Here is a 25,138-nt window from a genome sequence, read left to right on the forward strand (position 1 = left end):
CTTGCCAATTTCCAAACCTGGATATTGTCCAGGTCTTGTTGGATTAATGACTGCTTTAGTATCTGAGGAATCGGGATGGTGTGAATCATTGTGCAATCATCGGTGAACATCCCCAGTTCCGATCTTATGATGGAGGGAAGCTTGTTAATGAAGCAGCTGAAGATGGTTTGGCTTAGGACACTACCCTGAGGGAATCTTGCAGACATGTCCTGGAGCAGAGATGATTGACCTCTAACAACCACAACCATCTTCCTATGTGCCAGATATGACTCCAACCAGCTGTGAGTTTTCTCCCTGATTCCCAATTGCTCCCAATCCCTGGTATGCTGTGGCTCCTTGATGCCACACTAACTCTACAGGGACAGCTTGTCTAGGGGAGTAGCAAGTTCTGGACCAGAGATCTTTGGTACTATTGCCGGAAATCTGTCAAGAACTGTAGCTTCTGCAGTATCCAATGACTCCAATTGTTTCTGGATATCATGGAGCCTGGGAATTTCTGGACAGCAACATGATCCAAGACAAGGCAACCATTTCAGTGATGGGTCATTGCTGCTTTATTCACGCTGGACACTGAGCTGAAGATAGTGAAGGTGAAAGGTTACCTGGACAGTTTGTTCCCTTAACACCCTGTTTAGGTGAAGTAGGACTTCAAGAGTTGGCCAGTGATGAGCGGCAGGAGGATGTGACTGTGAGCCAAGTTGGTGTTGGGATCCAGTGCTGGAGTGCTCTCATGTCTTGATTTTTACCAGCAAGTTTGAGGTAGTTGTTAGCTGTCTGGATAAAAATAACTATTGTGGGTGTAATTGCATCTAAAATTACCAAAGCTCCACAATGTAGGAATCATTCACATAGAGGCTGTGAAGTGAAAATGACAGTGTCAATACTAATGTTATTTTCCCATGGCTGAGCAGTAGGGAACATTAGGGTACAGTCTGTAGGTTAGGGATCAATCATTTAGGACTGAGATGAGAAATTTCTTCAGTCAGAGGATTGTAGTCCACACCAGAGGGTGTGGATTGCAGACTGAGTTTGACAGATTTATGATCTCTCAGGGAATCGAGGCATACTGGGTAGTGAGTGAGATCAGAAAGGAATGCAGATGACTGTCCGTGATCATATTGAATAGCAAGACAGGCTTCGGGCTGATCTTGTCGAATCTTGCTGCTTATATTCTGTCTCCGTGAATTTCTAGTCAATATTGTTCCTGAGGTCACTGAGAAATGACCAGAGGTTGGTGTGTTTGAAATTGTTTGAATCTCTTACCTGTTCCTCCGGCTTGTTAATGACAACAAGGTTGGCATCCAGTGATGCACAGGCTCTCTGGGCCTCTGTCCAAGTCTTGCTTTCTGATGAGAAGTAATAACAGTTTTGTTGAAATCGCCTCCAGTCTTCAGGACATTTCCCAGATAGTTCTGCGAGGACATGGAAATAAATGTTTGAGCTAACAGGGACACTGCAGTACCTCATTAATTCCTTGCTCACTGAGATTTTACCAATATTGTAATATTACTGGTTACCCACCATTACAATGCCTTGCCCAAAGGAACGTTCGACACTGAGACTCACTGTCTAAGGGTATGATGTTTAAATCTCAGCTGAACCAGACCCAGTCCCTTTGCAGCACACACTGAAGCTAGGAAATGAGTCCAGCCAACCCAATGATTTGTAACTAAAGACCTGCAGGTCCCAATCCCAGAGACAACTTGCCAGTCCCAGGAATCACCAGGACTGGCCAACCTTGTAGAGGTTAATCAGAAACAGCCAGAGGGAGAGGCAGTCAGGGAGGGATTTGCAGAAGAGAGAAAATGGTTAGCAGGATAACAAATGTGAGAGAAAGGGGCTTTGGGGTAAGGGTGGTGTCTTGAAGCATGATGAGGTGAGGCTGCAGAGGAACGATAAGGGAGATTTGAGAGATCGAAAAGCAATGATCTGATAATCACTGATGACCCATGTAAAATTGTGAGCTCCCCTTTGGCAAGTGTCAATTATGTGTTTTATTCTGGATGTTTTTGGGGGAATCAACTAAATAACAAGCTCAGTCATTCAGTTGATGTTTCTAGTTTTGCTTTACCCAGTTTAGTTTCATGAAGGTGGATGAGAGGGGTTGCTTGTGGGCCATGTATTGTCAGACTGTGGAAGTCTATAATTCTGCTCCTGTTGGTGGCCCACAGCACCTTGCGGATGCCCAGTTTTTGCTACCAAGGCTGCTCCTGACCATTCAGTCCGGTGACAGTACCAGACTCCACAATAGAGGTTATTCTCAATATGTTAATGAGAGTTTGATTTCTTCAGGACTGAACAATGTTCACTTTCACCCATGTCACAGTGGAGAGATAAGTCTGTAATGCTGGGAGAAGATGAATTTGAACAGAATCTGTCACCTGTTTGGTTTCCTCACCTGTCAATAGTTTCCTCACCTGTTACAGCGCAATTCTGGCAACTTTCAAATTCATTCACCAACTGTACTGCTGATTGGTTCTCCACAGCAGGTTATGCTCTGTGTACTAGTACCTTCAGCCCTTCCTCCCAGTACTATTCAATGTCAAGGGAAGGTGTTTCATTGAAAGTTGAATGCTGTGTGTGACACTGAAAGATACTCTTGCCCCCTTGACCAAAAACCATAGAACATAGAACATTACAGAGCAGTACAGGCCCTTCAGCCATCGATGTTGTGCTGACCTGTGATACCAATCTAACCTACACTATTTCATTGTCATCCATATGTTTATCCAATGACCATTTAAATGCCCTTAAAGGTAGCAAGTCTACTACTGTTTCAGGCAGAACATTCAATGCCCTTACTACCCTCTGAGTAAAGAATCTACCTCTGACATCTGTCCTCTATCTATCACCCTTTAATTTAAAGCTATATCCCCTCATGCTAGCCATCACCATCTGAGGAAAAAAGCTCTCACTGTCCACCCTATCTAATTCTCTGGTCATCTTGTATGTCTCTATTAAGTCACCTCTTAATCTTCCTCTCTTGAATGAAATCAGCCTCAAATCCATCGGCCTTTCCTCATTAGACCTTCCCTCCATACCAAGTAACATCCTGATAAATCTTCTCTGCACATTTTCCAATGCTTCCACATCCTTTGTATAATGCGGCGACCAGAGCTGTATGCAATTCTCCAAGTGTGGCTGCATCAGAGTTTTGTACTGCTGCAACCTGACGTCATGGCTCCAAAATTCAATCCCTCTACCAATAAAGCATAACACACTGTATGCCTTCTTAACAACCTTCTTAGTGGGCGGCACGGTGGCACAGTGGTTAGCACTGCTGCCTCACAGCGCCAGGGACCTGGGTTCAATTCCCGCCTCAGGCGACTGACTGTGTGGAGTTTGCACGTTCTCCCCGTGTCTGCGTGGGTTTCCACCGGGTTCTCCGGTTTCCTCCCACAGTCCAAAGATGTGCGGGTCAGGTGAATTGGCCATGCTAAATTCCCCGTAGTGTTAGGCAAGGGGTATATGTAGGGGTATGGGTGGGTTGCGCTTCGGCGGGTCGGTGTGGACTTGTTGGGCCGAAGGGCCTGTTTCCACACTGTAAGTAATCTAATCTAAAAAAACCCTATCAACCTGGGTGGCAACTTTCAGGGATCTGTGCACATGGACACTGAGATCTCTCTGCTCATCCACACGACCAAAAATCTTACCTTTAGCCCAGTATTCTGTATTCTTGTTACTCCTTCCAAAGTGAATCACCTCACACTTTTCCACATTAAACTCGATTTGCCACCTTTCAGCCCAGCTCCGCAGTTTTTATATGTTCCTGTGTAACCTGCAACATCCTTCCACACTATCCACAACTCTACTGCCTTCAGTGTCATCCGCAAATTTACTAACCCATGCTTTTTCGCCCACACCCAGGTCATTTATAAAAATGACAAACAGCAGTGGCCCCAAAACAGATCCTTGTGATATACCACTAGTAACAGAACTTCAGGATGAAGTCTAGGATGAATATTCCCATCAACCACCATCCTCTGCCTTCTTTCAGCTCGCCAATCTTTGATCCAACCCGCTAAATCACCCTCAATCCCATGCTTCTGTATTTTGTGCAATACTGCGGGGAACTTTATCAAATGCTTTCCTGAAATCCATATATACTACATCAAAAGCTTTACCCTCATCCACCTGTTTTGTCACCTTCTCAAAGAACTCAATAAGGTTTGTGAGGTATAACCTACCCTTCACAAAACCATGTTGACTATTCCTAATCAGCTTATTCATTTTTAGGTGATTATAAATCCTATCTCATATGATCATTTCCAACACTTCACCACAACCAAAATAAGGACCACTGGTCTATAATTACCAGGGTTGTCTCTACTCCCCTTATTTAACAAGGAGACAACATTTGTTATCCTCCAGTCTTCCAGCACTATTCCTGTAGACAATGACGACATAAAGATCAAAGCCAAAGGCTGTGCAATCTCGTTCCTAGCTTCCCAGAGAATGCTAGGATCAATCTCATCCGGCCGCAGGGACTTATCTATTTTCACACTTTCCATAATTACTAACACCTTCTCCCTGTGAACTTCAATCCCATCTAATCGAATATCGTGTATCTCAGTCTTCTACTTGATAACATTGTCTTCCTTAGTGAATACTGATGAAAAACATTCTTTCAGTGCTTCCCCGATCTCTTTGGACTCCACTTCTGTCCTTGACTGACCCTAATCTTATTCTCCATTAGGCCAGTGGGGCCATGAGCTTTTGTGAAGACCGAGGTTAATGTTGAGGACTGCAGTAGAAATTCTCACATGACTAATTGACCCGAATTATCCGTCTGGTTTGTCAGTTCTGTTGATGAGTGAACACTTTAAATCCAGTTGATCAGAAATTAAATGTAACATAGAACTGAATAGGGTCCTGCAGCTTTCATTCAGCTAAATCCTATCCTGATACTAAAGTCCAAAGCAGCATTTCACCTAGTTTTATAATTGAAGACCTCAATGATCCACATCAGAGATCATTGATGCAGTGTGTGGGAGTGAGCCTGCCTGAGGAGGTGCTAGCAGGTTCCTGCTGTCTCGAGCAGCACACTGATGAACCAAGTTTAGTTTCCTCTGGTAACAGCTTGTCCTCATCATGTAACCCTTCAAACATAGGTAACCCTCTAATTAGTCAGACCTGACCTTAAATTAATAACTGAAGCTGTGTTTGGGTCTGTCAGGGCACACGTTCTGAGTAAATCTCCCAATGGAAGCTCAGAATGAGGCCAGGGCACCTCATTTAAATTCTCCATGGCAGTTTCCTGTCCAAAATCGATGAACAGCTCTGACCCCAATGCAACATCCCGTGAGAAAGTGGGAAATAACAGCTGCAGTTACACATTGCATTGTAAACTCTCTCTTCTCATGACTGTCACCCGTGTACAAACGTTAACAAGGCTGATATACACCTTTCCTGTCATCCAGCTACATGCAACATTCCTCACTCAGTTCCACCCTTAACTGTACAGAGAAACAGCTGTAGTACCACTTCCACCTCATTCCCTTGCAACACCCCAAAGATCCTTCCTTCATTTCCAGGGCTCTCCTATTTCTCATTGGTGCTATAACTTATTGACATGGTTCACAATGCCGTGTCAGTTTACCATGTCCTGCTAAAGAGTGTCATGGAGACTTCACAATGACATCTTACAATTCCTCCAGTCACCATAAGACCATACAACATAGGAGCAGAAATTAGGCCACTCAGCCCATCCAACTCTGCTCTGCCATTCAATCATGGCTGATAAGTTTCTCAATCCCATTCTCCTGCTTTCTTTCCATAACCTTTGATCCTCTTGGCAATCAAGAACCTATCTATCTCAGTGTTAAATATACTTAATGACCTGGACTCCACAGCCTTCTGTGGCAATGAATTCTTATAGATTCACCACTCTCTGGGTTAAGAGATTTCTGAGTTGAAAACTGTGGCAATGGAAAAGCACAGCTGTTCAGGCAGCATCCGAGGAGCAGAAGAGTCAATGTTTTGGGCAGAAGGCCTTCATCAGGAATGTGAAGGCGAAAGGGGCTGAGAGATAAATAGGAGGGTGGGAGGTTTCTCCTTATCTCCATTCTAAAAGGTCTTCCCTTTACTCTAAGGCTGAGCCCTCGGTTCCCAGTCTCTTCTCCCATTAGAACCATCTACGCAACATCTATTCTGTCCAGGCCATTCAGCATTCTGTAAGTTTCAATTCGATCTCCCCCTTCTCCCCCCCCCCCCCCGCCCTCCAGTTCTTCTGAACTCCATGGCACAATTGCAACATTTAAGAGGCATTTGGATGGATATATGAATAGGAAGGGTTTGGAGGGATATGGGCCGCGTGCTGGCAGGTAGGACTAATTTGGGTTGGGATATCTGGTCGGCATGGACAGGTTGGACTGAAACTGTTTCCATGCTGTATATCTCTATGACTCTATGATTCAGCCCAGCCTCAGAGTGAGTGTCGAGAAATTGGTGAACTCTTTGAATTGGAGACATCAGTCAAGACCACTTACTGCTATTTTGCATTTGGGCTAGATCCATCTTGAAGTCAGTTTCTAATGTTTTCATGTCACTGGACAGCTGTGTAACTGAAAAGGAAACATGATAATTCACATATCAGCATAATGTTTAATAGTGTATGTTTCTCAAATCCCACAGGGAGAAAATTACATGGTAAACTTACCTGTGTATCTTGCCTTTGATGACCCCATGTGTACACACTGTTGTTAATCTGCTGCTAGTGATTCTGCTCTGGGTTTCCAAGCTGTGCGCGCGCGCACACACACACACACACACACACACACACACACACAGTAGTTGCTCTGTTGTGATGTCTGCTTTATAACTTCTAACCTGCTTTACTGTTTTAAATAAACTAACCAACAGAGTTAATCAATTGACACGTAACAATTCATTATTCGCCCATTCTGATGAACATGCCGATCCAAAATATATAAAATGTGAATTCAAAATGCAGGACTGAGGATTTCACAACAATCTCCACCCTGATAAACTGAATGGGTGACATCCCAACAGGCCCAGCCTCACACAGGTCCATCTTCACCTAATCCGATTCACTCCGTGTGATTTTGAGAGACAGCTGAGAGCACTCAGTGCAGCAAAGGCTGCAGGAACTGACAATATAACAACTGCAGCACTGAAGACATGTGCTCTACAATTTGTTTTCTTCAATTCAATCCAACTGTCCCAGGGAAGCTCCAACATTAGGATCCTCTGCCTGTATTCTATAAGCACTGAGGGTGCAGGAGAGAGGCAGTAATGTCACACAGTGAAGTAGTGAGACAGAACAGAGATGAGGTGATGGGACAACAGTGCAGGGATTAAGGATGGACATCACACCACAAGACAGAGCATGGAAATTTCAAAGGCCCTGCTCTCCTGTCCAGCTGAGGCAGAGTCCGGGAGGTTTCTAATTCACTCCAACCAACTCAACAAACTGTAACCAGGACCCAAAAACACAGAAGCACTGTTCTGAAGAAGGGTCACTAGAATGAAAATATTAACCCTGCTTTCTCTCCACACATGCTGCCAGACGTGTTGAGTATTCCCATCAAGTTTTGATTTTGTTTTTCAAGAGGACAGTGTGGTTTGGATATAACAGCTTCATTTGTCACAAATTTTACTGTCCAGAATCAGACGGAATGATTAATTACATAGCACTATAACTGTACTGATTAACTGTTAGACTTTAGTTCCTGACACAGATAAACCCAGGTCATAACACTGAATGCTTACTCCAGTGACTGTCACACAAACAGGACCATCCTCCTTTACACCATCAACAGGTGGAACTGCAACCCTCCTGAATCGAAAGGATTTCAGCCCAGTCTCAAAGTGAGTGTCAAGAGAATGACTGGATCCTCTGACAAATTGAGAACTCTCTACATTGTGGAGACATGATGATCAGTCACACCCACTCACCGTTGTGTTGCAATTGGGCTAGACCCATCTTGAAGTCAGTTTCTAACATTTTCATGATGGTGAACAGCTGTGTAACTGAAAAGGAAACAGATGATAATTCACACATCAGTATAAAGTTTAATATGTCTCTCATATCCCACTGGGAGAAAATTACATGATAAACTTGTCAATTTATCTTGCCTTTAAGGACCCCATCTGTACACAATGTTGTGAGTCTACTGCTCATGATTCTGGTCTAGGATTACAAGCTGCACACACACATACACACACACACACGCACAACAGTTGCTCTGTTGTGATATCTGCTTTATAACTTATAACCTGGTTCACAGTTTTGAATCAACTATCTGTTAAGGACGAGGCCAGACTACTCATAACTGAAGTAGGAAGCCCAGACCATAACTTTACAACTTGTTTCGTTAAGTATGAAATGAAAATTCCCTGGAGTAAGTTAGCTAGGTTGACTACCAGGTTTAAAAACAGGCAAAAATGTATTCACAAAATTACAATGAAACACAAAGAACAGAATAAATAACCCTTGCAGATCTCAGTGTATCCAAACTGGACTTAATTATGCTGTTCCACATATACACAATAGTCCCAATTAGCAAACCACTTCCACACAGAGCAAAAAAATGAAACAAAAGCTGACAGGTCAAATTTAGAAGGGCAGAAGGAGAGAGAGACTAGCAGTCTGTTCCTCCATAGAGCACAGCTGAACTCCCCCTAGTTCTGGACTGAACTATTCACCTGGAGAGCTGGCCATACCCGCAACTTATGCAGGTTTCTTCTGAAACATGACCACTTTGGCCTGAAGTCTCATCTGTTTACATATAATGAAAAGGCCTCTGAAAATGCTTTTTCATCTCTGTACCAAAGTAACCACCTCGGAGCCGGGAGGTGAGTTACAGCTCCTCTGAAGAAAACCAAGGGCATGGCATCCTTAAAAAAAAAACAGCTTTGTGACATAACCAACAGAGTTAATCAATTGACAAGGAACAGTTGATTATTAGCCCATTCTCATGAACGTGACATGGTAAAAAGTGGTGGTAAACAAATTGCTGATGAGACTTATTATCCTTAAAGTCAAAAATTAGTTAATCCATGCAGTGGGAGAGTTTCAAAATCACAGTTTGCTATCAAGGAGAAAAGTTCCTTTCAAGAGATTTGCTTGAGAGAGACAAGTGATCAGGTGTGTGAAAGATTGATGGCAAGTAAAGTAAGGACAATGATATTCCACCTGAATGTGCAGAAAACTCCCTCATTTAGACTCAGAGAGATGTGCAGCACGGAAACAGACTCTTTGGTCCAACTTGTCCATACCGACCAGATATCCCAACCCAATCCAGTCCCAGCTGCCAGCACTCGGCCCATATCCCTCCAAACCCTTCCTTTTCATATACCCATCCAGATGCCCAAGACCACCCTCTGTATGAAAAGGTTACCCCTTAGGAATCTTTTATATCTTTCCCCTCTCACCCTAAACCTATGCCCTTGAGTTCTGGACTCCCCCAACCTAGGGAAAAGACTTTGTCTATTTATCCTATCCATGCCCCTCATGATTTTAAAAACCTCTATAAGGTCACCCCTCAGCCTCCTATGCTCCAAGGAAAACAGTCCCAGCCTGTTCAGCTTCTCCCTGTAGCTCAAATCCTACAACCCTGGCAACATCCTCGTAAATCGGTTCTGAACCATGCCAAGTTTTACGACATCTTTCCAATAAGAAGAAGACCAGAATTGCACGAAATATTCCAACAGTAGCCTAACCAATGGCCTGGAGTAAAAAGTGAGGTCTGCAGATGCTGGAGATCAGAGCTGAAAATGTGTTGCTGGTTAAAGCACAGCAGGTCAGGCAGCATCCAAGGAACAGGAAATTCGACGTTTCGGGCCAGAGCCCTTCATCAGGAATGATTTCTGATGAAGGGCTCTGGCCTGAAACGTCGAATTTCCTGTTCCTTGGATGCTGCTTGACCTGCTGTGCTTTAACCAGCAACACATTTTCAGCAGTAACCAATGTCCTGTACAGCCACAACGTGACCTCCCAACTCCTGTACTCAATGCTCTGACCAATAAAGGAAAGCATACCAAACACCTTCTTCGCTATCCTATCTACTTGCAACTCTACTTTCAAGGAGTTATGAACCTGCACTCCAAGCTCTCTTTGTTCAGCAACACTCCCTAGGACCTTACCATTAAGTGTATAAGTCCTGCTAAGATTTGCTTTTCCAGATTTGCAGCACCTCGCATTTATCTCAATTAAACTCCATCTGCCACTTCTCAGCCTATTGGCGCTTGTGGTCCAGATCCTGTTGTAATCTGAGGTAACCATCTTTGTTATCCATTACACCTCCAATTTTGGTGTCATCTTCAAACTTACTAACTGTACTTCTTATGCTAACAGCCAAATCGTTTATGTAAATGATGAAATGCAGTGGACCCAGCACCAATCCTTGCGCCACTTGACTGGTCATAGGACTCCAATCTGAAAAACAATCCTCTACCAGTGCCCTCGGTCTTCTACTGTTGAGCCAGTTTTGTATCCAAATGGCTCGTTCTCCCTATATTCCATGAGATCTAACCTTGCTAACCAGTCTCCCATGGGGAACCTTGTCAAATGCCTTACTGAAATCCATATAAGGTCACATCTACTGCTCTGCCCTCATCAATTTGCTTTGTTCCTTCTTCAAAAAACTCAGATCAATTTTGTGAGACATGATTTCCCACGCACAAAGCCATGTTGGCTATCCCTAATCAGTTGCAAATGTGTTGCTGGTCAAAGCACAGCAGGCCAGGCAGCATCTCAGGAATAGAGAATTCGACGTTTCGAGCATAAGCCCTTCATCAGGAATAAGAGAGAGAGAGCCAAGCAGGCTAAGATAAAAGGTAGGGAGGAGGGACTAGGGGGAGGGGCGATGGAGGTGGGATAGGTGGAAGGAGGTCAAGGTGAGGGTGATAGGCCGGAGTGGGGTGGGGGCGGAGAGGTCAGGAAGAGGATTGCAGGTTAGGAGGGCGGTGCTGAGTTGAGGGAACCGACTGAGACAAGGTGGGGGGAGGGGAAATGAGGAAACTGGAGAAATCTGAATTCATACCTTGTGGTTGGAGGGTTCCCAGGCGGAAGATGAGGCGCTCCTCCTCCAGCCGTCGTGTAGTTGTGTTCTGCCGGTGGAGGAGTCCAAGGACCTGCATGTCCTCGGTGGAGTGGGAGGGGGAGTTAAAGTGTTGAGCCACGGGGTGATTGGGTTGGTTGGTTCGGGCGGCCCGGAGGTGTTCTCTGAAGCGTTCCGCAAGTAAGCGGCCTGTCTCCCCAATATAGAGGAGGCCACATCGGGTGCAGCGGATGCAATAGATGATGTGTGTGGAGGTACAGGTGAACTTGTGGCGGATATGGAAGGATCCCTTGGGGCCTTGGAGGGAAGTGAGTGTGGAGGTGTGGGCGCAAGTTTTACATTTCCTGCGGTTGCAGGGGAAGGTGCCGGGGGTGGAGGTTGGGTTGGTGGGGGGTGTGGATCTGACGAGGGAGTCACGAAGGGAGTGGTCCTTGCGGAACGCTGATAGGGGAGGGGAGGGAAATATATCCTTGGTGGTGGGGTCCGTTTGGAGGTGGCGGAAATGGCGGCGGATGATACGTTGTATGCGGAGGTTGGTGGGGTGGTAGGTGAGAACCAGTGGGGTTCTGTCTTGGTGGCGGTTGGAGGAGCGGGGCTCAAGGGCGGAGGAGCGGGAAGTGGAGGAGATGCGGTGGAGGGCATCGTCGATCACGTCTGGGGGGAATCTGCGGTCCTTGAAGAAGGAGGCCATCTGGGCTGTGCGGTGTTGGAACTGGTCCTCCTGGGAGCAGATGCGGCGGAGACGAAGGAATTGGGAATATGGGTTGGCGTTTTTACAGGGGGCAGGGTGGGAGGAGGTGTAGTCCAGGTAGCTGTGGGAGTCAGTCGGTATATAATAGATGTCTGTGTTGAGTCGGTCGCCCGAGATAGAAATGGAAAGGTCTAGGAAGGGGAGGGAGGAGTGTGAGACAGTCCAGGTGAATTTGAGGTCGGGATGGAAGGTGTTAGTAAAGTTGATGAACTGTTCAACCTCCTCGTGGGAGCACGAGGCAGTGCCGATACAGTCATCGATGTAGCGGAGGAAAAGGTGGGGGGTGGTGCCAGTGTAGTTGCGGAAGATGGACTGTTCCACATATCCTACGAAGAGGCAGGCATAGCTGGGGCCCATGCGGGTGCCCATGGCAACTCCTTTAGTTTGGAGGACGTGGGAGGATTGAAAAGAGAAGTTATTCAGGGTGAGGACCAGTTCAGTCAGTCGAAGGAGGGTGAATCAGTCTTTGCGTTTCCAAATACATGTACATTCCGTCCCTCAGGATTCCCTCCAACAACTTGACCACCACCGACGTCATGCTCACTGGTCAAATTCGGAGATAGATGACCTCTGACACAATTCAAAATGTTTCAGCAGGAATAAAGCTATGTGGAGAGATTTGACAATTTAGGCCTATGTTCTTTAGAATTTTTTAGTTTAAAGACATGATCTAATTGAGGTTTTCAGGATATTATCAGGCAACATCAGGGTAGATGAAGATAAACTATTTCCACTGGTTGAAGATTCTAGGACACACACACACACACACACACACACACACACACTCTCAGAAGCAGGGCCGAGCCATTCTGGAGCGATGCTGGAAAGCACTTCGACACGCAACGAGTCAGTGAGATTGGAACTCTGTTCCTCAAATGGTGGCCAATACTAATTAAATTATGCAATTTAAATTTGTGATAAAAATGTTCGCATTTTGTCTATCATGGGATACAAGCCCAAGGCAGATAAATGGAGTTTGGTCACAGATCAGCCATGACCTTATTGAATGGTACAGTAGGCTCAAGGGGCTGAATGGCCTCCTGCTGTACCTATATAAAATCCAGTGATTATGGGACATATATACCAGCAACATAACTCAAAAAGTCTTGAATTCCTTCCAGCTGGTTAAAGGAGTTACAATATAAATTTAAAAGTGAGGATGTCAAAGATAGTAAACTCAAGATCAATAATAATGCCCCATGGTGGTAAGTGTAGAAATGCAAGGACATCTCAGATGAATATATATGACTGAAAAGGTTGTGTAGGTTGGAGGGATTCAGATTTCTGGGATGTTGGGACCATTTCTGGGGAAGATGGAATAAGCAGGATCGGTTGTACCAGGGCAATGGGGGTGGGGTGCTGTCTGATAATGTTGTCATAACGATTTAAAACAAGAATAGCAGAGGGGTGGGAACCCAAGCAGGGAGACAGAGTCATAGAGATGCACAGCATGGAAACAGACCCTTCGATCCAACCCGTCCATGCCGACCAGATATTGGATGGAGGAAATACACAAAAGGCAGGATAGTAAGGAGCAGAAGTGGAGCTATAGTATATACTAAAATCAAGTTGACTAACAAGGTTAACAAGACAAACCTCATGTCAATATGTCTCAGTCAAAAAGCATTCTAAAGAGTCTGGATGCATTAATAGTGTAAATAGATCTACCTGTACACGGTGTAATGGACCAGGCCGTACCCCTTCAAACATTTCAAGAAGGTAACCCATACCCTAACGTTTTTAGTTATTTTAAACAGGTTTGTGGCAGATATGTCAGAATGGGCCCAGCTGGCTCAAGCACTCAGATTTAAACAAAACGGAAATCCTTCACATACTACTGAGTGAAACACAAACAAAAGAGAACAGAATTAAGAACAACTTAACCTATTTGGAAACCCAGTCGTCTCCATTGCAACTTAATGATACTGTTCCCAATACCTGAAACATCCCCATTAACAGCCTTTTCGCAAAAATGGGAAAAGTAAAACCCAGGTTCTTCCAGAGAGAGAGAAGAGGATCAGCATGGAGCTGTTTCCTTGGGTCCCCAGCAGCTTCTCAGGGTTCCCAGCTAAAACCTGACCAGCAGCTGCTGCAAACAAAAGCAGCCAGACTGCTAAGTGCAAACCAAACCCTGAATGGGAGAACTGGCCACTCTCCTTCCATTGGACAAATTGTTTAAAAAACACTTTAAAACTTTTTCATGTAGATCATTCCAGACATATTGGAACCTCTGCCTTTCTGACCCCTCCGAAGAAAAGACCAAGGACAACATCACCTTATTAAAGGAGCAGCAGTGTCACAGCAGTTGTAATGTAGTTGTTAATACAAGGTCATGGCTGCAGGGTGACTGAATCTCTGTGGTTATTTAATATTTATGGATGGCAGACAAGTAAGAAAAGAGTTGGGGTGGCATTGTCTGTAAGAAAGTAAATTAATGCAATCGTGACCATGGACAATGGCTGAAAATATTCTGTTGTATAACTACATAGATGGAGCTAAGGAACACTGAGGGCAGGAAATGTTAATCGGAGCTCTCTTTTGCCTCCCAAACAGTAGCAGAGGTAAAACAGAAGGTAGTAAACAGGAAACCAGAGACACATACAATAAGGGCACCAGTGTATGTGACTTTAATTTACATTTCGATTGGACAAGGGAGAAAGTGAGGACTGCAGTTGCTGGAGAGTCAGAGTCGAAAAGTGTGGCCATGGGAAAGGTTAGGAATATCCGAGGAGCAAGAGAGTCGATGTTTCGGGCATAAGCCCTTCATCAGGAATGTGGCAGCCAAAGGTTAATACTGCAGAGGAGGACTTTCTGGAATGTTTACATGTTTTTTAAAATGTCAGTACATTTAAGGAGCCAACTAGACAGCAAGTTATGGTAGACTGGGTATAGTGCAGTGAGAAAGGATTTATAACAATTTTGTTGAGTCGGGTGTATTGGGGAAGAGTATCAATAAATTATAAAATGGTTCCTTAAGGGGGGAGAGTGAGGAAGTTGATTCTCAAACTCAGGTTCTGAATCTGAATCAAAGGAGCCAGGAGGGTGTCAGGCACAAGTTGGCCCTAATGGATTAGGAAGTGTTATTAAAAGGGTTGCTGTGGATCGGCAGAGCTTAATATTTTTAAAAATGTTTATGTAAATTACAATTATTTATTTCTATAACAAAAATACAACAAGAAAGGTGACTAAACCATGATAGAAAAATAAGTTGGGGTAGTTTTAGCATCAATGATGTGGAGAATGCTTGAGTCTAATATAAAAGTCATAATGGCAAAACAATTGCATTAATGGGATTAAACAAAATCAGCATGGGTTTATGAAAAAGAAATCACGTTTAAGGCATCTACTGAAGTTTTTTTGAGGATATAATCAATAGATAAGGGAGTGCTAATGGATGTGTTTTTTGAGATTCCATGAAGGCTTTCCTTATAGTGTGGAAACAGGACCTTCAACCCAACAAGTCCACCCTCTGAAGAGTAACCCACCCAGACCCTTTCACTCTATATTTAGCCCTAATACACCTAACCTACACATCCCTGAAAACTATGGTCAATTTAGCACAGCCAATTAACCTAACCTGCACGTCTTTGGATTGTGGGAGGAAACAGGAGCATCCAGAGGGAACACACACAGACATGGGAAGAATGTACAAACTCCACACAGTCGCCCAAGTCTGGAATCGAACCCGAGTCCCTGGCGTTGTGAGGTAGCAGTGCTAACCACTGAGCCACCGTGCCACACCCTTTTGATAATGTCCCACATAAGAGGCTAGTGGGTAAAGTTAATGCACATGGTTTTGGGGGCATCATGCTGGTAGGAATGGTAATAGTGTAAGGGGCAGTGAGAGACAGGAGATGATCCTACAGCAGTATGTATCAGAACAATGTAGAAGGAGGCATTGCCATACTTGGATCTTGGGAATAGAAACAGAGCAACATAGAAAGTAAGTAACATTCGACCCTATCATTCAATATGGTCATGGGTGATCATATTTAATTTTTTGAGGATGTAACTCTGAAGATGGACAAGGGAGATCCAGTGGGTGTAGTGTATCTGGACTTCCAGAAAGCTTTTGTTAAAGTCCCAAATAGGAGGTTAGTGAGCAAAATTAGGGCGCATGGTATTGGGGGCAAAATACTGATTTGGATTGACAATTGGTTGGCTGACAGGAAACAAAGAGTAGTAATAAACGGCTCCCTTTTGGAATGGCAGGCGGTGACCAGTGGAGTACCGCAGAGATCAGTGCTGGAACCGCAGCTTTTTACAAAATATATTAATTATATAGAAGATTATATTAATAGTAACATTAGCAGATTTGCTGATGATGCAAAGCTGGGTGGCAGGGTGAAATGTGAGGAGGATGTTAGGAGATTACAGGGTGACCTGGACAGGTTAGGTGAGTGGACAGATGCATGGCAGATGCAGATTAATGTGGATAAATGTATGGTTATCCACGTTGGTGGCGAGTACAGGAAGGCAGATTACTACCTAAATGGAGTCGTTAGGTAAAGCGGCAGTACAAAGAAATCTGGGTGTTCTTGTACACCAGTCAATGAAGGCAAGCATGCAGGAACAGCAGGTAGTGAAGAAAGCTAATAGCATGCTGGCCTTCATAACAAGAGGGATTGAGTGTAGAAGCAAAGAGGTTCTTCTGCAGCTGTACAGGGCCCTGGTGAGATTGGACCTGGAATATTGTCTACAATTCTGGTCTCCAAATTTGAGGAAAGACATTCTGTCTATTGAGGGAGTTCAGCGTAGGTTCACGAGGTCAATTCCTGGAATGGCGGGACTATCTTATGTTGAAAGATTGGAGTGACTGGGCTTGTATACCCTTGAGTTTAGAAGACTGAGAGGGGATTTGATTGAGACATATAAGATTATTAAAGGATTGGGCACTCTGGAGGCAGGATGGGTGAGTCCTGAATTAGAGGACACAGCTTAAAAATAAAGGGTAGGCCATTTAAGGCAGAGATGAGGAGAAACATCTTCACCCAGAGAGTAGTGGGTGTGTGGAATGCTCTGTCCCAGAAGGCAGTGGAGGCCCAGTCTCTGGATTTGTTTAAAAAAGATTTGGATAGAGCTCTCAAGGGCAGTGGAATCAAGGGTTATGGAGCTAAGGCAGGAACAGGATAATGATTGAGGAAGATCAGCCTGATCCTATTGAATGGTGGTGCAGGCACGAAGGGCAGAATGGCCTACTCCTACACCTATTGTCTATTGTCTCAGTATGCCATTCCCACTTCTCTCCATACCCCCGATCCCTTTCACCTCAAGGGACATGTCCAACTCCCTGAGGGAAGAAATTCTTCCTCATAGAGTCACAGAGTAATGCAGCATAGAAACAGGTCCTTCGGCCCTAACTGGTCCATGCTGACCACTCAGCTAATTCCACATGCCTGCCTGATACTCGGGTTTGGGATATCTCATCTGGGCTGTAGAGGAACAGGAGTAGGAGGAGAAAGATCAAGTGGTCGTGGTCCATGCAGTTACCAGTGACATGGATAAAACTAGGGCAGAGGTTCTGCTTAGGGAGTCTGAAAAGCTAGGAGCTAAATTAAAAAGCAGAACCAAAAGGTAATAATCTCTGGATGACTAACTGAGCCACGAGTTAGTTGGCACAGGGTCAATAAGACTAAGTAAGTATATGTGAGGCTCAGAGATTGGTGTTGCAGAAATGGATTTGAATTCGTGGGATGTTGGGGAAGAAGTGGGCGGCACGGTGGCACAGTGGTTAGCACTGCTGCCTCACAGCGCCTGTAGACCCGGGTTCAATTCCCGACTCAGGCGACTGACTGTGTGGAGTTTGCACGTTCTCCCCGTGTCTGCGTGGGTTTCCTCCGGGTGCTCCGGTTTCCTCCCACAGTCCAAAGATGTGCGGGTCAGGTGAATTGGCCAAGCTAAATTGCCCGTAGTGTTAGGTAAGGGGTAAATGTAGGGGTATGGGTGGGTTGCGCTTCGGCGGGTCGGTGTGGACGTGTTGGGCCGAAGGGCCTGTTTCCACACTGTAAGTCTAATCTAAAAAAGGGACCTGCTCTGAGGGGATGGTCTTCATCAGAACTGTACTGGGACCAGAGTTCCAGCAAATCGCTTAACTAGGGTTTTAAACTGAATAGGGGTGGGGGGGGGAACAGATCAGTTATAGGGGAGCTTAGAAAACGCAAATTAAAGGAGGAGGTAAGAGTGCAGAACTCAGGAGAAGATATTAAAATCTCCAGCACAGACACAAATCGAGTGTTTGGAAAGGGTTAGCTGTCAAACTTCAAGCACACTGAACAAACGAATTACAATAAGAAAAGGGATGGTTAATCCACGACTGAAGGTGTTATATCTGAATGCATGCAGTGTAAGGAACATGGTAAATGAGCTTGTGGCACAAATCGAAATTGGCAGGTATGAAGTGGTGGGCATCATGGAGACATGGCTGCAAGGGATCAGGATTGGGAGCTGAATATTCAAGGATACCCATCCTATCGAAAAGATGGGCAGGTGGGCAGATGGGATAGGGTTACATTATTAGTAAGAAATGAAATTAAATCAATAGTATGAAACAAAGTAGGCACAGATGGTGTTGAACTGTGTGCGTAGAGCTGAGGAACAGCAAAGTTAAAAAAAAAACTATATTTGGAATTCTGTACAGGCCTCCAAACAGTAAGATTGGGGGCACAAGATACGCCAGGAGATAAAAAAGATATGCAGGAAAGGCCAAGTTACAGTGATCATGGGGGATTTCAATTTGCAGGTGGGCTTTGAAAATCAGGTTTGTAGTAGATTTGGAAATGGATTTGTGGAATGAATGTGAGATGGCTTTTTGGAACAGCTTGTGGTGGAGCCCACTTGGGAACAGGCAATACTGGATTTAGTGTTGTGCAACGAGGCAGACTCGGTAAGGGATCTTAAGGTGAAGGACCCCTTCGCAGGCAGTGATCATAATATGATTGAATTTATTCTGCAGTTTGAGAGGGACAGCTGAATAAAGGCAACTACAGAGGCATGAGGGAGGAGCTGGGTAGAATTGATGGGGAGAGGCCTAGCAGGAAAGACAGTGGAACAACAATAGCAGGGGTTTCTGGGAGCAATTCAGGAGAGACAGCAGCGATTAATTCCCAGGGAAGAAAAAGCATAGTGCAGGGAGGGTGAGGCAACCATGGCTGACAAGGGAGGTCAGGAAAAACATAAAAGCAAATGAGAAAACAAATAATGTGGCAAAGGGCAGTTGGAAACCAGAGGATTGGAAAGCTTACACAAATCAACAGAGGGCAACAGGAAGGGAAATAAGGAGAGAGAAGAATAAATCTGAAGGTAGCTTAGCCAATAGTATAAAGGATGATTAAATCTGAGGATAAGCTAGCCAGTAATATAAAGGGAAAATTATTCTGAGGGTAAACTAGCCAGTAATATAAAGGAAGACAATGTAATGGAAAATTATTCATTTACTGTGAAATTTCAAGAGAAGGCTTTTCTTCAAATCAATGCTGTCCTGATCTTTGTAAACGATGCTTTGATGAAAGCCTGCAGTTAGCTTATCTCTGTTTGAATTCTGTAAGCATTCAACTCGACTTTGCGATAGTCGAACTCAGCGAAAGCTGAATAACTGTTATGTCTAGGGCCAGGGGATGAGAGGATAACAACTTGTGTTTCCCTAGTCTCTGCCCTTGAGAGTGTGATAAGGAACGTTGTAAGGCAGGCTTCTGTGTAATGTTTCGGTACTCTTTGCATTGAGGCATCCAAATTAGTGTAATGAGTCAAAATCCAGCAGGATTTTTAATAAAGACCCTTTCTTTGCTCTTGTAGTAATTGAGTCAAGTCGATTTAATTTCCACGACAGTAAACCTGGTGGCTTGTCCGGGATCCCAATACTGGGTGAGATTCTGAAGATTCCCAGGAGGCGCAGGCGCCAGTGCCTTGAAGATCTTTCAATTCATCTCAAGCATTGATTTGGTCCCTTTGCATGAGAGGACTGGGAATTCGTGGATCGCCCCAGCACTGGGGGTTCAAATCGAATAGACTCGGGGTAAGAGTCGTGGCTTAAGTAATCCTACATAGAGACTCATTCTAAGAGAATAAATGCAACAGGAAAAGGGTTCAGTAAACTCTCGCGTGGTATTAGAGTAAAACCCCAAGGGAAGAGTGTGTAGGAGACAGCAAGGTTGAGGATGATTTTAGACTGAGAACCACCACTGGCTGAGTTGGACTCGTCTAAGACGTATCAGGTACGTGGTTTCTTGGTTTATGAAAACCAAGGCATTGAGGCAAACGCGCCCAATGCGAGAGGGGACCTCCGGAGGTAAAAAGCAAGTCAAAAGGAAGAAAGATGAGAGTGAGTGTGAGAGAGAGAGAGAGAGAGCTGAACACTTTTCCAGTTACACTAAAAATGGACTCTGGCAAGAGCAAACAAAGGGAGAATCCACACAGGACTTGGAATGGCCAACGAAAAATACAATACATGCTAAATAATTACGTCCCAGAATCAGTAGAGCAGTTAGAATTGTGGATCAAGGAATGTGGTTTTCCGGAAGGAGAAAGTTTGAGTAAAAGACAGCTGGAAATGTTGAGGTCGAGGTAGGAAGAGAGAGAAAGGAGAAAAGGAAGAGGAAAATAGAATCGGTGAATTGGAGTGCTTATAATATGTGCAAGGCTGAGGCTGATATCAGAGAAAGGAAATTTTAAGTAAAAGATCAAATGCGCGTACAAACACCAGTGCACATGCAGACACGTGCGGGAAAATAACCTAACGAAGCTGTACAGTGTCTTAATTCTGTTTCAAACCCTGACCTTGATGACTGCCCTCTGAGACCTACAGCCTCCCCTATGAGATCCGCCTGGCGAAGGTTCCAAGTCAGCGGCCCCGCCTCAGGGTCTGCTGAATCACCGGTAGCAGCTCGTACCCCCAACAGATCGAAGCAAGAAGGCCAAGAGAAGTATAAGTGGCCAGCAGTAAATGTCCATGCCAGAGTAGCCAACCCACAAGCAGAAGAAAATGGAGACTTTAATGCTTTTATTGCAACGCTGGCAACCGCCTGTAGGAAGGAATTCCCAGTGCAAATGGACATGATCAAAATAGCAATGTGTAAACAGCGAGAAGGTGAGACAGTGTCCCAGTACCTTACGCGCCTCACTGATGTCTGTAATGTCCATGGTGGACTGAGACCACCTGAAGACATAACGGCAGCAGAAATCACGCCGTATGAGGCACACCTGAGGAACAGCTTCATCAATGGAATGAAGAATGAAATAGGGTAAAAGATGGTCACCCGGCCATTGGAGGAAGGTACTGCAGAAAAGGAGGTCGTGGAAAAGGTGCGGGCAGAGATACATCTGGCGGGTGCTTTGTTTGCGGAGCAATGGACCACTGGGCGAGACAGTGCCCACACAGACAGCCCCAATCGGCCCTGGAGGCTGAGCGACAGGGTGACTGACAGGGGAAGGCTGAGGTGGAAGTGGGCAGCCCACAAGGTATAGGTAAGCCTCTTTATGCTTGGCAACGAAGACTTGCTTATGCTAATCGCTTCTACTAACCTTATGGGCACTGAGACATGTCACACCTCTATGTTGGGTGCTGAGATTGTGAAGTGTGGACAGTATGTCCAATATCACAATGATGCATAGAAGTTGATGCCGACCTCTATGTTACATGTGGAAGGTACATCAGTTACCTTTTTGGTAGATAGAGGGGCAACATAGTCAGCCCTTAAATTAAACCAGTTTAGACAATCAATGAAAATAAAGATGAGTGAAAAGTTCCTGAACACAATGGGTGCATCAGGAGTCATGGTGCAGGAGAGATTTTCTGCACCCCTATTGTCGAAACTAGTAATGGGGAAACATTCCAATTCTCCTCCTTGTTATCGGAATTTTGTCCTTTAAATCTGATGGGTCGGGATCTCATAGTGAGACTGGGGTTAGATTTGGTCAGTACTCCGACAGGCTTGCAGGTAATTCAAAGGGAAGATTTACCAGTGCAGGCTGTAAAATATGACCCACGACCCCGATGTATGTCTATGAGTGGCGATTAAGCCAGAGAGCGATAATTTCAGTGAGTGATTCACTCACCCTGGAAGGAAGCAACCATGTTAATCCTATTAACACTGATTTTCTTGCTGGTGATATGCTGCACTGAACATCACACATACACCACAATGGCCCTGACAAACCATTGAGAAGGATTGGTTCAGGAGACTGGTTAAACCAGGTCAGTTGTTATTGTGCTCATTTTTTGGAGAGATCACGTGTGCAGTCAGTGTGAACTTATCTAAGGTATCTGTAACAGCAAGCAGATCCTATCTTTTTGATGTGGAAGGCTCCGCTCCTCACGTGTCACTGGTGGTGACAGGTGGCAGGATTTGGGACCATGGATGCTAATGGCATAAAGAACGAAAGGTTGAGTCTTCAGGGACAATGTGGGTATCTGGTTCAATGCAGATATGTGAACATATAAAAAGAAACTAAATTGGCTAACACAGGCTAATAGGACAGTCCAGGTAACCCCCGCTAGCCCTGAGAAGCATTGGGGGATAGCCTGGTGTTTCTTTAAGATAGAAGTCTCGGACCCAAAATTAAAAATGGTCCCTACTGAGCTGTGGGCAAAGGGCAAACATGATGTGGGCTCATACGGGGCTGTGAGCCCATAAGGTTAACCCCAAAGTCTGAGTATCGTCCTTGCAGAGTACAATACCCTTTAAAACCCAAAGCTATAGAAGGAATTATTCCAGTCTTTGAATCCCTCTTAAAGGCTGGAGTGAAAATCCCCTGTGAAAACTCACCAGTGAGAACCCCCATTTTTCTGGTCAATAAGGCAAACATTCCCAGTGAACCAGAGGAATGGAAGTTTGTTCAAGACTGGCAAGCAGTCAATAACGCTGATGTTCCACGCGCCCCAAATGTTCCCAACCTTATAATACATTGGCTCAAATTCCACTGGACAGCAAATGGGCTCTGATGTAGATTTAGCAAATCCCTTCTTTAGTGTACCAGTACACCCAGATAGTCAATTCTGGTTTGCTTTTTCATTCAAATGAAAATCATATACCTTCACGCAGCTTTGTCAAGGTTACTGTGAGTCCCCCACCATATGTAATGGGGCTCTGCGCAGGAGTCTGGAGACTCTTGCTCTAACCCCGGGGTCAGCGCTTTTACAGTATGTAGATGATCGCTTGATAGCAGCACCAACAAAGGAATGATGTCAGAAGGATACCCTTGCGTTGCTCTGCCATCTAGCAAGAGAAGGGGCACAAAGCCAGTCTCACAAAGCTACAATGTGTACAACAACAGGTGAAGTTCTTCGGTCACTTAATATCTGAACAAGGGAAGGCTATTGGTCAAGACAGAGTTCAAGCAATCCAGCAAATTCCAAAGCCTGAAGAAACAATTACTATCCTTTTTGGGCATGTGCTCCTACTGTAGAATGTTTATCGCACATTTTGCAACCCTTGAGGTGCCCCTAAGTGACATAGCCCATGGCAAAGGTTTGCAGAACCAGAGTCCGTTGCAGTGGACCCCAGGGCTGAGAGTGCCTTTGTTGAATTAAAAAAGGCGCTCCAAACTACACCTACGCTGGGGATTCTGAATCCAAACAAGCCTTTTGTACAAACGGTGGATGAGAAGCGTGGCTGCATGACATCTGTGCTGTTGCAGGATCATGGGGGAAGATTGAGGCTGGTGGCAGATTGTTCAACTAAACTAGACCCCGTAGCGGCAGGATTGCCTAAATGCCTGCGAGTCATGGCCGCAGCTGAAAAGGCTCTTATAGAGTCCAGGGATATAGTTGGCTATGGTGAATGAACCCTTCTGCTCCCACATGCAGTATCCTTACTGCTGTCCGAGCAAAGGACCGCACACATATCAGTTATTGGAGATGCCTAACATTACAATAAAGTGATGTAACGTCCTTAACCCTGCTAGCTTTCTCCCCACGGAAGGAGATGGAGACCCACATGGTTGTGTCGCTATAACTAATGAAATTTGCAGCCCTTGACCAGATTTGCAGGATTCGTAGTTTTTGTGGATAAGTCAACATTCAGGAGCAAGGAGACGGGCCAGAATTGTGTTGGGTATGCTGTAGTGACTACATATGAGATAGTCAAAGCGGGACCACTCCCTTCTCATCTGTTGGCACAAGCAGCGGAGCTGATTGCCTTGATTGAGGCCTGTAAATTGGCTGAGGGAAGGACAGTGAATATTTACACCGAGAGCAGATACACATTTGGGGTTGCACATGATTTTGGAACTCTGTGGAAACACAGGAGCATCTTGATCTCCACCAGAAAGCCCATCACACACCGCGGCCTGATTTCTGACCTCCTGGAAGCGGTCCTATTGCCTAAATCAATCGCTGTGTGTAAATATGAAACTCACATAAAAAAATAATGATTTTATTTTCCAAGGCAATGCAAGGGCAGACTCAGCAGCAAGAACTGCAGCCCAGCAGCTGCCAAGTGAGCAGATTGACTTGTGTATGACAAAAATTTGTACCCCAACAGACGTACGGGAGTTACAGTCACAGGCCACACCGGAAGAAAAGCATGAGTGGACAAAAGCAGGATGCAGTGTGAGGGAAGGAGTATGGTGTGGTCCCAATGGTAAACCCTGTCTACCACGATCATTATTTCCATTCTATGCCAAACTGACACACGGTAAGGACCATATGTCAAAAGGGGTGGGGGGGAATGTATCACAGTATTTCGGCACACTGGTACACCCACGGATTTACTCATTACTCCCAGAAGTATTGTGAATGATGTGTTACCTGTGCCATTAATAATGTGGGGCAGGGGAATACAGATGAGTCAGGCAGCACACCCCCAACCCCAAAAACCTTTTGAACATTTTCAGATGGATTTCATTGAACTAACACCCAGCGAAGGGAAAAGGTACTGTCTGGTAATAGTTGATCTGTTTTCCAAATGGGTGGAAGTGTTCCCCACCCCTAAACAGGATGCCAGTGCAGTAGCCAAAGCTTTGCTAACTGAGATAATTCCGAGATGGAGCATCCCTGAAAGGCTTAGTAGTGACAATGGGACAACATTTGTCAATAATGCCTTACAGCAGATCAGTGATTATCTGGGAATAAACATGAGACAACACTGTGCCTACAACCCAGCGAGCGGTGGGGTAATGGAAAGAGAAAATGGTACCTTAAAAAATAAATTGACAAGATGTTATGTTACTGTATAAAACTCTTACACTTTTATCTGAAATACAGAATCAAGTGAAAGCAGCACTACCCCAACCAGCAGGAGGGAAGCTGCATGATCTAGACCCTGGAAACTGGATAGTGGTGAAAGACTTCAGGAGGAGAAACTGGAAGGTGACGAGGTGGCTGGGACCATTTCAGGTGCTCCTCACAACACAGACAGCAGTTAAGATC

At 44.9% G+C, this 25,138-nt stretch overlaps 1 protein-coding gene across 2 annotated transcripts in view; it reads right to left on the reverse strand.

Annotated features, from left to right (window-relative positions):
- Positions 1-25,138, reverse strand: part of LOC132835985 (CD209 antigen-like protein C) — a 60,470-nt gene that overhangs the window by 15,998 nt on the left and 19,334 nt on the right. The window contains exons 4-6 of one of the 2 annotated variants that reach the window (XM_060855161.1): positions 7,918-7,992; positions 6,489-6,563; positions 1,264-1,412 (exon numbers count right to left, since the gene is read on the reverse strand). In XM_060855161.1, coding sequence (XP_060711144.1) covers positions 1,264-1,412; positions 6,489-6,563; positions 7,918-7,992 — 299 coding nt within the window. The remainder of the gene's footprint in view (positions 1-1,263; positions 1,413-6,488; positions 6,564-7,917; positions 7,993-25,138) is intronic. The other variant, XM_060855162.1, reaches the window with a different exon arrangement.

This window comes from Hemiscyllium ocellatum, chromosome 45 (assembly GCF_020745735.1).
Source record: "Hemiscyllium ocellatum isolate sHemOce1 chromosome 45, sHemOce1.pat.X.cur, whole genome shotgun sequence".
NCBI lineage: Eukaryota > Metazoa > Chordata > Chondrichthyes > Orectolobiformes > Hemiscylliidae > Hemiscyllium > Hemiscyllium ocellatum.